General features: G+C 39.7%; 1 protein-coding gene across 1 annotated transcript in view; it reads left to right on the top strand.

The window, feature by feature from the left end:
• The window catches only part of KCNK10 (potassium two pore domain channel subfamily K member 10), a 65,698-nt gene extending 52,010 nt beyond the window's left edge, over positions 1–13,688 (top strand). The window contains exons 6-8 of the mRNA XM_074865224.1: positions 7,436–7,622; positions 10,793–10,935; positions 12,917–13,688. Coding sequence (XP_074721325.1) covers positions 7,436–7,622; positions 10,793–10,935; positions 12,917–13,540 — 954 coding nt within the window. The 3' untranslated portion in view covers positions 13,541–13,688. The remainder of the gene's footprint in view (positions 1–7,435; positions 7,623–10,792; positions 10,936–12,916) is intronic.
• Positions 13,689–13,987: the final 299 nt, after the last annotated feature.

The following is a 13,987-nucleotide window of genomic DNA, read 5'->3' as shown; positions in this document are numbered from 1 at the left end:
TACCTGAGAAGGGGAAGGCTGATTAGCCAGTTATTCCAAACTAAGCAGAAATTGAAAACTGCTAGCTAGAAACACATAGTGATAGTCTAGCCTGAAGATCTACTCCCTGTTTCAAAAGGTCACTGTTTAACCTTTCATTGTCTAGTCCAACAAAATATGCACTTTAGCCTTACCAATGCTGATGGTGTTACATTCCTAATGACTAGGGAAATGTTCTGAAAACTCAATAGTACGAAGGAATCTGGATGCTTTATTCCACTGTAGAGGAAGAAAACAAAACAAAATAAAAAAATGAAAGCTCAAAGGAAGCTAAAAAAAGGAATATTGGATTTCTCCACCCTGCTAAGAGGAGATAATTCCAACATGAAGTTCAATTTTCTTTTTCTTGCTAAGTCTTTGAAAGCAGCCATGTCATGCAACAGATAACTAAATCTCTCATTGATCTAGCTACACTAATTGTCTTTATCTGTCTCAGTGCATTTCTTAATTAGATGCTGAGCATATACTCACAAATCTTGCCTTGCTGCTGCATGGCACTATCATAACTGCATTTTATTTTTTCCCCTGAATTGCACTGATGAACAAGATGAAAGCATTGACTCAACACTGATCAGAATCAGGGTTACTAGGAATGGCAAGGTAAAATCCATTCAGGTACAGGGAATTGATGTGGAACAACCATTATTAACCCATTCTTGCACTCCCTGGGAGAGGGGAATATAGGTGTAACTCAGAAGGGAGTAGAAAGAAGGAAGAAGCAATGCATTCCTAATTCGGCCTCTGTGAGCATCCTTGAAATGTGCCACGAGCCTCTCTTGTCCTTTGTCTGGTCCAATGTCTGAGAAAAGCATATATATACATGGATCTCTCTTCAACTTTTTTTTTTTTTTTCCCCTTGGACTGAACACATCTTAGCAAGAACAGAGGTTTGGGCACATGATTGTTATTTTTGTTTCTTCAGTAACATAATAAACAATGTGCAGAAATTGGTGCATATCGGAAAGCCCTATGTGTGCTTTCTAGAGAGAGGAAGAAGGCTGAAAATAGGTATACCAAGCCTAGAAAATTTCTGAGCCAGGGTTTCTGTATTTTCATAACACAGTATCAGTACTCACATTATGACTGCAGCAAGATCCATGCCTAGAGCTTTACAAAAATATCATTAGAGAAAGCTTCTGCTTTGTGAGAAGCTTGCTGCATATTCCATCTGGCTCTAGACAAACACCCCGCAGAAGTGTGGTTTTATGGGGAAAAACAGCGATGTAAAAAAAATCCTTCTTTACTCTGACCTGTGCCTTGCATGTATTCAGGACTGTCTCTCCCAAGCTTAGTAACAAATGTGAGTGCTTACAGCTTTTTATATCTGTCTCCCCTATGGTACTTACTACAGTTAAGAAATAGGGGATGGATTTTGCATCTTCTTGTGCAGCAATAACATCATTCTTTATAAAACATGAGAATTAAAATAGCACTGAGGCACCAAAAGAGCTGGTTAGACAGAATGGGGGAAGCCCGTCTCTAGTGGAATGGTTCAAACCACTGTTCTTAACCCATGGAGGTGTCTGAAATGTCATATGTATTTAAAAATATGTTATTTAGAATTCTGCTGTTAAGCTTTCAAGGAGCGTTGCCTTCTTCATTAACATGGTGAGTAGGCCCTGACTGGCAGCAAGCACCCACACAGCCTCTTGCTCACTCCCCTCCCTGCAGCAGGACAGGGAGAAAATATGAAGAACAAGAGTGAGAAAACTTGTGGGTCAAAATAAAGACAGCGAAATCACTTACCAAGTACTGTCAGGGGCAAAACAGACTGGATCTGGGGAATTTAATTTATTGCCAATTAGTATAAATTTTTAATTACTGAGTTGGGTATTTGGAAATAAAAAAAAAAAAAAAGAAGAAGAAAACATTCAAATTGCCTTTCCTTCCCCTTTCACTCCCAGGCTCACTTCACTCCAGACACATCTCCTCCACTCATGTTATTGCCTCAGGTCACAATCCATCCCTCCAGCGTGGCAGTGAACAGCACAGGGGTTGGAGTCAGGACACAGTGGTTTCTCTCTGCCAGTCCTTCCTTCTCAACTCTTTTCCTCTGCTCTGCGCTGGTCATCCATGGGCCACAGTCCCTCCAGGGAAGTACCTGCTCTGCCATCGAGCACCTGCACCTCCCCTGACCTTGTTAGTCCCTCCTCTGTTCCCTCTTCCTCTGCCTGTCCAGCATTTCTGCCCTTTCCCAGAGGTGCTGAGGGGCTCAGTGGTGTCCTGCAGTGGGGTCTGTTGGAGCTGGCTGGTACTGGCTGTGTTCAGAGAACACAGAAGAACAAAAGATTTGTATATTGTTCTCAGATGTTATCTCCAATACAGTGATATTTGATTTCATTTCAGTCTCATTTTGAATGTGAAGGAGCTAGGACAAGTTAGAAAGAAATCCACAATGCCAGGTATAGGCAGCGGTGAGGTTAATGTGACCGTACCAGTGATCACTGAGGAGCCCTGTGAGCCCAGTGCTGTGCCGGTCTTTCCATACATCCTGTTGAGATGGGCATCACACTTTACTGAAGTATGTGCCAGTCTCTGGACCAGGGCTGGATTGCATTTGACTGACCTGAAGGGCAAGCTGAGTGAATCTGTGTCTATCTGCACTGTCTACAGTAGCCTAGCAAAAATGTTTTGACTAAAGACATACCTAATGTTTGTGGCAGAGAGAAAAATAGAACCAATATAGCTGATATTCTGTTTTACACTTTAAGTACAAAGACTAGCTTTCCTCTTGTTAAAATATTTTGATCTGGAGAAAGTGATTTATAAGACAAGCTGTTTAATTAGTGCATGGGCAGAGACAATCTGTTCCAAGAATAGTTGGCAGGATGGGAGAGGGCATAAAGTTAAGAGCACATGAAGGGGACAAAAGAAATGTTGAAGAAATGTCTTTTCTTTGGAGGAGTGCTCCAAAATGCAGAGCCTTGCAGACAGATGAGGACAGCATGTTGCATGAAGGCACAGTATACTAGCACTGAAATATGCCATTGGTCATTTAGCAAAAAAGGTAAACAACTTGCTTGGAGTCTTGGGGATATTTGTCAGGAATTCAGAAAAGAAAATGTTTGGAAGACAGAGGAACCATCTGAGCTCACTGTGAAGCAGCAAATGTTCCAGTGCTATTTTTGGTTGTGTAGTACTGTATATTGGCAGAGTTTCTGTGAAATGGGAGGTGACACTACAAAATCTTGGAATATGCATGTTTGAAATGTGCTGTTCGTGGAAAAAAGATATATTCCATATATTTAGCATTTAGTCTAGTCCAAAAAGTGGATGTACCATCTTTTTATTCCATGCTTAATGTCTTCTACTTGGAAAAAACAATATCTACTCTGTTTTGGAAGGAATATATATCATCCTGGTTGCCTCAGCTTGGAAACAGTTTGGTCCTTTTGTGGTCAACAGTTAGGTCAGAAAAATTATGCCTGAGTTAATGACCAGAGAGAGAGAAAAAAAAGGAAAAAGGGATTTCTTTTAACTCTTGAAATAATTGAATAAGACAAAAATCCGTAAGACCCCAGTGTATGTAATAGAAAAGGAAAAAGCAAAGTCACACACATTGATGGAAAAGATGCATAAGAACTGAATTCCACTGATAAGGGCATTTCCATGAGAATGTCTGTCCTCACCCTTCTTGGCACTGGAGCAGATTGACATTAGGTTGTTTGAATTAATATGAGCAAGATGGTGTCATATCAGTGATGTTGCCTATTTAGCACTTAACCACCTTCAGAGTAAAATCAGCACCTTAGTAAATGGAAATAACCCCTCATAGATTGTTATATGATCAAAAACTCTCCATCTTTTCTTCTTAGATTCCTCCTTTAATCTTTTCCAGATTATCTCTAGGTGGATTTAAATTAAAACCTCTCTCATTAGCAGCTACTAATTTATTTATATTTGATGAATGTCTCACAAATTATCTGCTTCATCAATGTGGATGTTGGTAAGACAAAATTAAAAGTAGAAATCATTGATTTCAAAAATGTTTCCATTTTACTTAAACCACTATCAATTGAACTACTATTCATGGAGAAAGGCCTCTCTTACTATTTCATTTTGACACCTATAGAAAATTCTGTATTTATGCCACAAAATGGGCTCAGAGGATGTGTAGCCTGGCTGGAGTTGCTCAGCTATTTGCCAGTGTTTGGTTTCAGATTGCAAATACTATTTAAAACAAAAAGTTCCTTAGTTGTTAGAATCCTAAATGCAATTCTTGTTTGTTAGCAAAGCCAGTGTAGAGCTGGAGAGCATTTTCTGCAAAGCTGTTAGAAGTTTGTATACTGTGGGAACACTGGATGTATCTAAATTTATTTGACAGACTGATCTATTACACTGCAATGACCTGCAGTACTTGACGAGTTTATCTGGAGTCCTATTACATGGTAAGACAAGGCCAGGTAGGAGGAGCAAGGAGAGGTGGCAAGGAGAGCACGCAAGTGGGAAACCAATTCTATACCGTGGTGATCAGGGCATTAGGCTAGAAAAAGAGAGCAAAAGTATCAAAAAGGCATAAAATGGCTGTTGCCATGAAATATATTGTCCTGAGGAAAAAAAACTTCTTTTGAAGGATTTATGGGTATTTTTTCTCTTCTTGTGAGAGTACCAACCTAGTTTTTCAGACTCTGTAAGTCAAAGGTCTGAGGTATGAACCTTTTCAGATTTCTCAGCCAGATTTTTTTTAGTATATATTTCTTTTAATAATGACTTCGTACAGTGTAATACTGGAGTGGTTTAGGCTAATCTAGTCTTGTCTTAATACAGCTATGACAAAACTGGAATGTAAAAGCTGTGTTTCCTTATTCCTGAGAAACTGGGCAGCATAAAATTATGTTCTTCATAGGAAAATAGCAAAGCCAACTCCATCCACAAAGGAAAACATGCAAGGCAACCTTTTTGTAATGTGTGATTACTACAATGTACATATTCCCTGAATAATGACATTTATGCCTTAGCATTTTTTGGATCTATAGCATTTATACTCTACTGTGAATGTCCCCAGAATGCATATCTAACTGGAGAAAGAACCCCTTTTTACCTGTATCTTGAATTTCATGTGTCATTGTCCAGTAATTCATTCTGCTTTTGTGCTCTTTCCAGTAGCTCTAAAAATGCTGTGCTTGATTGACCATTACTTTCTGACTTCCTTTGCACCAGTGGAAGAGTAAGGAAAAACAGACCCTCAGCTGCTCCGCTTTTCTGGGAGTGACTGAGGTGCACAATAACCAAGAGTCAGGCCTTTCTGAAGAGCCTCTCATTAACATTGTTACCATTTTTACTTAAAAAAACCAACAACCTTTGGCTGAAATTATCACTCATGAATGAGTGGATGTCCTGAACATTTGGTACTGATTTGTAGGCCATTCATTGAGCTCTTGTCTCTACCATGAGACAAGACTATCCTGACACATACTGAAATGCATTTTAATGTTGCTGTATGGGGACTGGAGGAAGGTTGAGTATGCATAACTTTGCTTTACTAGTAGTGCTTGGCAGCTCCAAAGTACTTTTTGTTCAAGGGTTCCCAGTACTATACAGCACTGCATGTGCCTTGTAACTTCCACTGTAGCGAGGTGTCTGACATTTCATTTTTATGTACCAGGAAGCTGAAGCATTTAGTAGAAGTGAATAAATCACCTTGGCCAAAACAGTAAATAAATAAGAACTTAGTTAAATTCTGGTCCTCCATGACAAAAAGCAAGTGTGCCAATCCAAGACACCATGTAGCATCTGTGTGATCAGTTGCTTTCCCTTCACTACACATGAGTAAATCTGAAATCCTGCCATTGTGAATGTGTGTCCATAACTCTTAAAGAAGCTAGATCATCCTTTAGTACCTTCGCAGACTTCTCAAAATGGTTCTCCAGGAAAAGAGGAAATAAGAAGTCAAGTCAGATTTTATATTGTGTTGTTTTTCTCTTTGGTACTTCAGTGGCAGTTTTTTCCATGTTTTGTATTTGATTAATCTTATTTATGGCATTGTATTACTAATCCTATTTAACTGTTTTTGTTCAGCCAGACACAGAAAACAATGCCCACACACAAAAAGAAAAAAAATTAAGCACTGAGATGATCTCAAACAGTTTCAGTTCTAAAACTCTTTCTGAAATATGGTGTATTTATTCTGCTACCTGGGTTCTAAATGCAGAGCATACTAGGTCAGATGAGTGCTTAATGAGGGTCAGACATTGCACCTCTAAAATAAATGCTCATGCTTTAATAGAAGCAGTAGTACTGCTCACAATCTGGTTAGATATTAACCAGTTCAGGCAATATCCTGTCTGTATATTATAAAGATAACTTCTGAGACCTTATTTCCTGTCTAGGCAATGTCCTAATCTGAAACGAGATCTCATTTCTGGGTTAAGGGAGATGCCTAGTTTGGAAAACTAATTTGGAAATATGCGATTTACAGTGACCTCCACATTCCTTTTGCAGAATTTACACTGCCACTGTAATTAATCCACAGTAAGATTTCTAGTAATTTCCAGGTTTCTCATGAAACTCTACTGAATTTTGAGATTATTTACAGCACAGAAAATCTGAAATAAATCCATCAGTTGTGTTAATCCAGGCTTGTATCAGTATTACTGGAAACAAAAATCTAACTTTGTATTAAATAAAGTGAGAGTTTATATGATCTAGGTGTATAAAATGTTGCAATTACACTGCTCATGTTTGTATTCAGTTTATAGCAACCAGTAACACCCATACTCTTTGTTAAAGAGCTTTCCATTATGGATTTGCATAGGCAATTTTATCTCAGGTTGTTTGGTATTTGACATAAATCCTTTATTTCTGGAGTGAACCAATAGTATAGCTATCTATTTTTAAAAAGGAGATTTAACCTTCGTATTTGTGAATGAAAGCTGGAAATCCTGAGTCAAAGAAAGTCTAGAAAACCTGAAGCATGAATTATTTCTACATAAAATCTCAGGGTTTTAGAAGAAAAAAGGGTTTGTTTTCATTTCAGTCTTGGTCTTGCTTGTTGAATGCCTGGGGCTGGTGAAACAATGTAGGTACACATACATGTGTATGGAGATGTGAATGTGCACTTTTTCTTGCACATAGAACCCAAACTGGAGGGTACTGGAGACTTTCTGAGGCTCAGGACTGTTTTTCCAGACTGTGTTTCTGGTAGGTTAGTAACTGCCTAGTGCATGGAAAATGGGAATCACCATTTTTCTGGGGCCAGACGTAGAGGTTCACTATTATCCAGGGAGGGCTCTCACTAATGGGGAGGGAGGGTTGTTTTCTACCTAATAAGCTCACAAAAGACAGAAAGAGAAACACCAGGTGACACCAGCATGATCAGTCTGCCATTCAAAAGGTACTCACAGTCCCAGAAATCCACTAAAAATACTTGTTTTATTTTGTTGTTTATTTTTTCTAGAAAAAGCAAGTGAGTCAAACAAAGATCCGGGTGATCTCTACCATCCTCTTCATCCTGGCAGGCTGCATTGTCTTTGTGACCATTCCTGCAGTTATCTTCAAACACATCGAGGGATGGACAGCCTTGGAGTCCATCTACTTTGTGGTTGTCACTCTGACTACTGTTGGCTTTGGTGACTTTGTAGCAGGTGAGCAGCTTTGAGCCTAGGTGCCGTGCATGAGGGCCTTGGCTCTTATAATTTGTTTTCTGGTGTAGAGAGGAGGCTTTTCACAGTGTATTATATTCCAGTGAAATGATGCCAGGTGTTTCTGTTGGGGTTACTGTGCAATAGGACACCAGGTTGATTTAAGATCCAGGTGTCTTGCCATCTGCAGATTGCAAGCTTTCAGAAGTGTAGATAATGTGAGCCTGGGAAGTCCTGATTATCCTTTGTCGTGCAATGAATTATGCACAAGTCAAATGACTTTCCCATTGAATTAAAGATTTGTATTAGTCCATTAGGGCTCAATCTGAGGCTGATAGCTGAAGCAAGTTGCCAAAATGATGAATAGATGAAGCTTTTACAAAGTAGGGCTGAGCCATAAGGCTGGAGAAATCTCTGGTTGGATGCAGTAGTGGGCTGCTACTACAAGAGCTGCAGCATTTCAGAAGCTTCTCTAACCTTTGCAGAATTTTAGACATTGCAGTTGCCCTGTTAAGGAAAACAGATGTAGACAGAGAAGGATTAATGGGGTATGCATCTCAGTGCTAGGAGGATACTCTCCAATATTAATACAGTACTATCAGGAACTATAAATATCCATCTTTATCAATTTCCAAAGAGGGAGTCAAGACTGTTGTATGGAGGTTGTTTTTTGTTGGTTTTTTTGTTTGTTTGTTTGTTTTGGTTTTTTTTTCCACTTTATTGCTTTGCTAACAAAAAGTGGTTAAAATAAGTGGATTTTTTTTTTCCATTGGTGCATGACCCCTACACTTCATTCCTATTAGTGGTCCTAATTAAAGGCATTAAGATACCCGTGTTACAAACAGCTATATTATGCTACTGTTTTGTTACTTTCCATAAATCAGTGAAATATGAATGTGTTAAAAACATCAAATGAAACTACAGGGATATGTAACATTTTCTTTGCTGAAGAGCTGTAGACAAGTCTTTTTGTAGACAAGACTGTGATCTTCTGTTTTTTTATGACATAGTGATATAGAAGACATGAATTACTGAGGAAAAAAGGCACCCAACAAAGAGAGCCCCAGATATGAAAAAGAAGCATTTTATAAGCAGATACAAAAGTGATTGTATGAGCTTGGTCTGTTTTAACCACAGAATGTGAAGAGAGGTCCACTGATATTCTGTCTTTGTGGTATCACAGTGTGAAATAAAAATAATTCACAATATTTTTCTTAAGCATATCACACTTTGGTATTGTTTTCTTTAATAATATAATAGTAAAAAAGACCTGAATATTAAATTGTTCTAAATCCAACATGATTAGAAGAATATAATCCACAGCTGGGTGGTTACTACAACCAGGATTTTTCAAAAATCAAATGGAGGACCCTGAATGAGAAAACTTCAGAGGTGATCTTCATGATAAGAGTTTAAGGCAGGTGATCACCAGGAGATTTGGGTCTCATTGCTGGTTACTGGACAGATTTTCTATCACTTTTATGCTCTGTCACTTTAAACTCTCTGTATCTCTGTCCCTTTGACATCAAAGGGAAAATACTACATTGCATTCAGTAAAACTGCATCAATGGAGCTATGCTGATTTATTCTACTGGAACATGTCCCAGCTCATGCCAAACTGGGAAAGTTTTTGTATTACTGTTAGAAATACAACTGTGGATGGAGCCTGAAAAACCAGAATATCTGATAGGCTGAAAAAAGTGGTCTCATAATTTCTCAGTCGCCTGATTACTCCATCAGACAGACCTCGACAATCTACTTCATCGCAAGCTTCCTCAGGGACATGTATGATCAGAAGAGCCTCATTGTACCATAGCAACAGCAGTCCCCACCTCCCATTGTTTCCCAGTCTTAAAGACTGGAAAAAAGAGATTGATTCATGTGGTGTATGGGGAGTGATTAATATCAACACCAATATTCGGGTTCCTGCCAATTCTCAAATGTCTGAGCTTCCACAGGGATATTCAATCACTGTACATACACTCATACTGAGTCTGGATAAAATTAAAGAGTTGTAGGAATGTCTCAAATTGCAAAAAGCTCCAGGAGATATGCTGAACTGTGTTGTCTGGTTATTTCAATGGGGGAAAATCATAAAGATCTCTGTAAACAAACAGAGGTACAATCTGGTGTCTAGCTCTTGTCTAACCAAGACTGGAGTCCAGGTATTATGCAACCTTCTGCCCAAGTCCCCTGGTAGGCTTGCTCTTCAGGCAGAGATTTAAACAGGTACCACCAAGGGTGATGTTTCTTCACCTGCACTGAAGGATGTGGCTGTGCAGCCTCTTTGCCACTCTCTCTTCATCTCAGGGCTGTGCCTGCCTCTCACTGTGTCTCATCAGTGCATGTAGCATTGTCATAGGACTAGGAGTCTCAAACGTGAGATTGTGGTTGCTTTCTTTTGGAAAAGTTTATTCTATTCTGTGGTAGGTAGCAGCCTGGCTGCTACTGCATTTATTTTAGGCTCTTCATAGTTCACTGAAGTTGCCAAATGTCTCACATACTTGTTTTACAAGCTCATCCTAAAACTTGCATGAAATCAATATAGGGTTTTTGTTGCTTCATTTGATTGGTACCTCCTCTCAAGTCGCTGATCAGATAATGCATCCCTATAACTGATACCCAAGCAAATGGTATATCCTTATTATCAAGCTGATGTGTGGTTGGCTTCCTGTCAGATAGCCTAATCTGGAGGGGAAGACAAAGCTAGTTTTCTTTCTCCTGCACATAGGTCTCTGAATCCTGTAGTTAAAACCAAAAAAACCTGGAAACTGTATAACGTGAGGGGATTGAACTGTAAAGTTTCTCAACTACCAGGCTGCAGGCAGTTCTGAATAAGGAAGACTAGCTGTATTGAACTTTTTTCTTGGAAATGTGTTCATGCTGTTGCAAGTACTGTCAAAGCAGGAATTTCAGACTTACTTCAGAGTATGAGTGTTTACTATGTGCTCTGACAGGTCACATAGCAGCAGAACAATAGGTAATTTTAAAGAGTCTTAAATTAAGAACAGACTGTGTTCTTCCCATTCTGACAGGCCTCCCATCTATTGTTAGAACTACAGTGGTGTTGGCAAGAGTCAAGAAATACTTTCAGGAATTTATCAGAATTGCAGATATTTTGTCATAATTTTGGCATCTCATGATTCCTAAGCATAAGTATATGCTTATTTCAGGAGGAAATGCTGACATCCATTACCGAGAGTGGTATAAACCCTTAGTGTGGTTCTGGATCCTTGTTGGCCTTGCCTATTTTGCTGCTGTCCTGAGTATGATTGGAGACTGGCTAAGAGTCCTGTCCAAGAAGACAAAAGAAGAGGTATGACTAGTAATTTCTCAGTGGTTTGCCATTTTATAAGAGAGCTTTAAGTGCCTGGTTCCTGCTTTTCTAAAGAAGGTTGCTCCTCTGCATGACAAATGCTCAGTATTCCCCATGGTTTGCTCCCCTGGCTGCCTTTGGTATCCAGTTAGCTCTGCTCCTTCACAAAGGGAGGAAAAAAAGCAACTGATGCAACCTAGGTTGTTACACCTCTATCAGTACTACCAAATAACAGAACATATCTGTAGGATTGCAATTATGGAATAAGAAAGGCCAGCCTTCACTCTAACACTAGCTACAAAATTGTGATAAAAATTTCAGTGTTCTCTCTTTAAAAACTGGAGATGCATAGGTTTTGAAGACATTGCTTGGCTCTCTTCATTATGAAACAAGAATCTGCCTTTAAACCAGGGGTTTCTATTGAGTTGAGTTTTCCTACCTTTCCCTATGTCAGGGAAAATAGTTCTGAATAAGAGTTTAAATTCAGGCCCCTTACTGAGTACCATATTATTAAAAATTGAAGAAACTTAGTCAGCATCAGGGAGAACATGATTAAATTCACTCAGAACATGCCCTCCATGACTCAAAGACAGTATCGCTAATGCTTCACTCAAATAAGAGTGGAAAATAGAAGTAAATTACCACAACTCTAGAGCTGAAGCCTGTTGTGCAGGACATTACAAATATAATTTCAATTTTTAAGGCAATCTCATCCTGCATTATAGCAAAGCTAACCTGGCAGAGTTAGCCAAAGAGCAGGCATAGACAAAGTTTGGCAGAGGGATACTGCTCTGTATCATTTATGAAAGGATCTGTGCTACCTGAGGCCCAGTGCATGCCCTGTGCATCTCCATGAATAAAAGGGGCTTCACAGAAAGTCTGGCTGTCAGGTTGATCATCAGCAGGCACCTATAGGTGGGAATCTGATCTCTCATGGTGAATGTGAGATGCCTGCTGCCACAAGTAATACAGTTCTAAATGGAGACCTGCTCATCTGGCCTGAGGAACCAAAGATGACTTTCTTGTGGATCACTGAATGCAGAAACTACAGCAGCCCAAGAAAACTATTGACCTTGGTGAGCTCTTCCAGATATTGTATTCCTGAATCTGTTCTCCTTTAGCTGAACTTTGGAAAAGGCCTGTGTTGACTGAGATATTGATTGGTCATTTATCTTCTTTTTTCTCATTTTGGAAGAAATATTTATTCAATACAGCAGCCATGTAGGTGCTTTATTAGCCATTATTCTGCTCTCAGGTGCAAAGGAGTAAAACAGAGCAAAGCAGTGAGACATTTAAGGACATGCTGATGGTGCCCACACAGAATATGTGTTGACAACTCCTCCAGCTGGCTTGAGAGGGTGGTATTTGGACAGTTATGCAATGGAAACCTCCATTAAAGATGGCTACATTTGTCCCTGAGAATGAACCCTAAACTGGATCAGTGAGAGGTCCACTTGAAATTATCTAATAGGTATTGTGGCACTGAACAGAACTTTCAGTGGAACTGAACAGCTCCAACCATAAGCAATATGGGAAAATGCATTACTGTATTGCTACACTGGTTATTGTGCTGTTCTGGGGCATATTGGTATAACTATATGTAATTAATTTTGCTCACTCCTGACCATCTATCACTGACATTATAAGTCAGGAATTTGGTTTTTAACCAAGGAGGGATTAGCATGAACACCTCCCATCGTGTAGCACAGCTGTAAAATGTGCAGGGTGGCAAAATGTGAAATAGGCAAACAGGTTATATGCCACACAAGCCATTAGTTAGTCACTAGTTGGTGTATTTAGAGCTTGCCCAGTATAGCCACTTTCCTGCTGAAGCTTGGGTCCAGATGGATGCACTGGAGCTGTGGTCTCTGATTCTACACCAGACGAGAAAGTGTTTGTGCTACTCTTCCATAGGAAAGATTGTCACTTCATTTTGCTTTTTCTTTTTTGACATTCATTTCTCTTTCTTGTTGTTGTAAAGGTTGGAGAAATAAAAGCCCATGCAGCTGAGTGGAAAGCGAATGTGACGGCTGAGTTCAGAGAGACACGGAGGCGGCTCAGTGTGGAAATCCACGACAAGCTTCAGCGGGCAGCCACCATCCGGAGCATGGAGCGCAGGCGCCTGGGCCTGGACCAGCGAGCCCACTCCTTAGACATGCTCTCTCCAGAGAAGCGCTCTGTCTTTACTGCCTTGGAAACAGGACGCTTCAAGGCCTCATCTCAGGAAAGCATCAACAACAGGCCTAACAACCTGCGCCTTAAAGGGTCAGATCAGCTCAACAAGCATGGGCAGGGAGCATCTGAGGACAACATCATTAACAAGTTTGGATCATCTGCTAAGATGACCAAAAGGAAAAACAAAGACCTCAAAAAGACCATCCCTGAAGACGTGCGTAAAATTTATGAGACCTTCCGAAACTACTCTTTGGATGAAGAAAAAAAGGAAGAGGAGACGGAGAAGATGTGTAATTCTGAGAACTCTTCTAGCACTGCAGTCCTGACCAACTGCATCCAGCAGCACTCAGACCTGGAGAATGGAGTGATCCCCAATGAAACCAAAGAAAGGGAACATGAAAACAAAGCGTTACTTGAAGACAGAAATTAAATGTAAAAGATGCTTGACTTGAATTAACAATGTTAGTGGTTTTATATACATATATATATTGAGACACGTGCCTTATACAGACTCCTTATTCAGTCTGAATTATATAGCATCGAAGAATATTTCACTGTGCCATAAAGACTCAAGCTTGCTCTGCCAAAACAATTCAGGAACACAGCACTGCAGAATGGCAACAGAAAGCTACGCACATGGAATTTTCAGCCTGTATAAGATTACCAGGGCAAGACACAAAGGAAGAGACTGAAGCATGGCAATATTGCCAGAGTGCTCCTACCATCGCATAATATTAGACAAAGGGCAGCTATGTAAGAAGAGCGTTTGAAAGGGATGAAAAAGAGTGTATCTTTGTAATGGAGTATGCATTCACAAAGCCTTCCCCTGGTGATTAAAAAGAGGAGAAATGATTGGAGTGAACTAGAAACTTTCAGT

Source organism: Strix uralensis, chromosome 4 (assembly GCF_047716275.1).
Source record: "Strix uralensis isolate ZFMK-TIS-50842 chromosome 4, bStrUra1, whole genome shotgun sequence".
Taxonomy (NCBI): domain Eukaryota; kingdom Metazoa; phylum Chordata; class Aves; order Strigiformes; family Strigidae; genus Strix; species Strix uralensis.
This window is presented reverse-complemented; position numbering and strand designations above follow the sequence as displayed.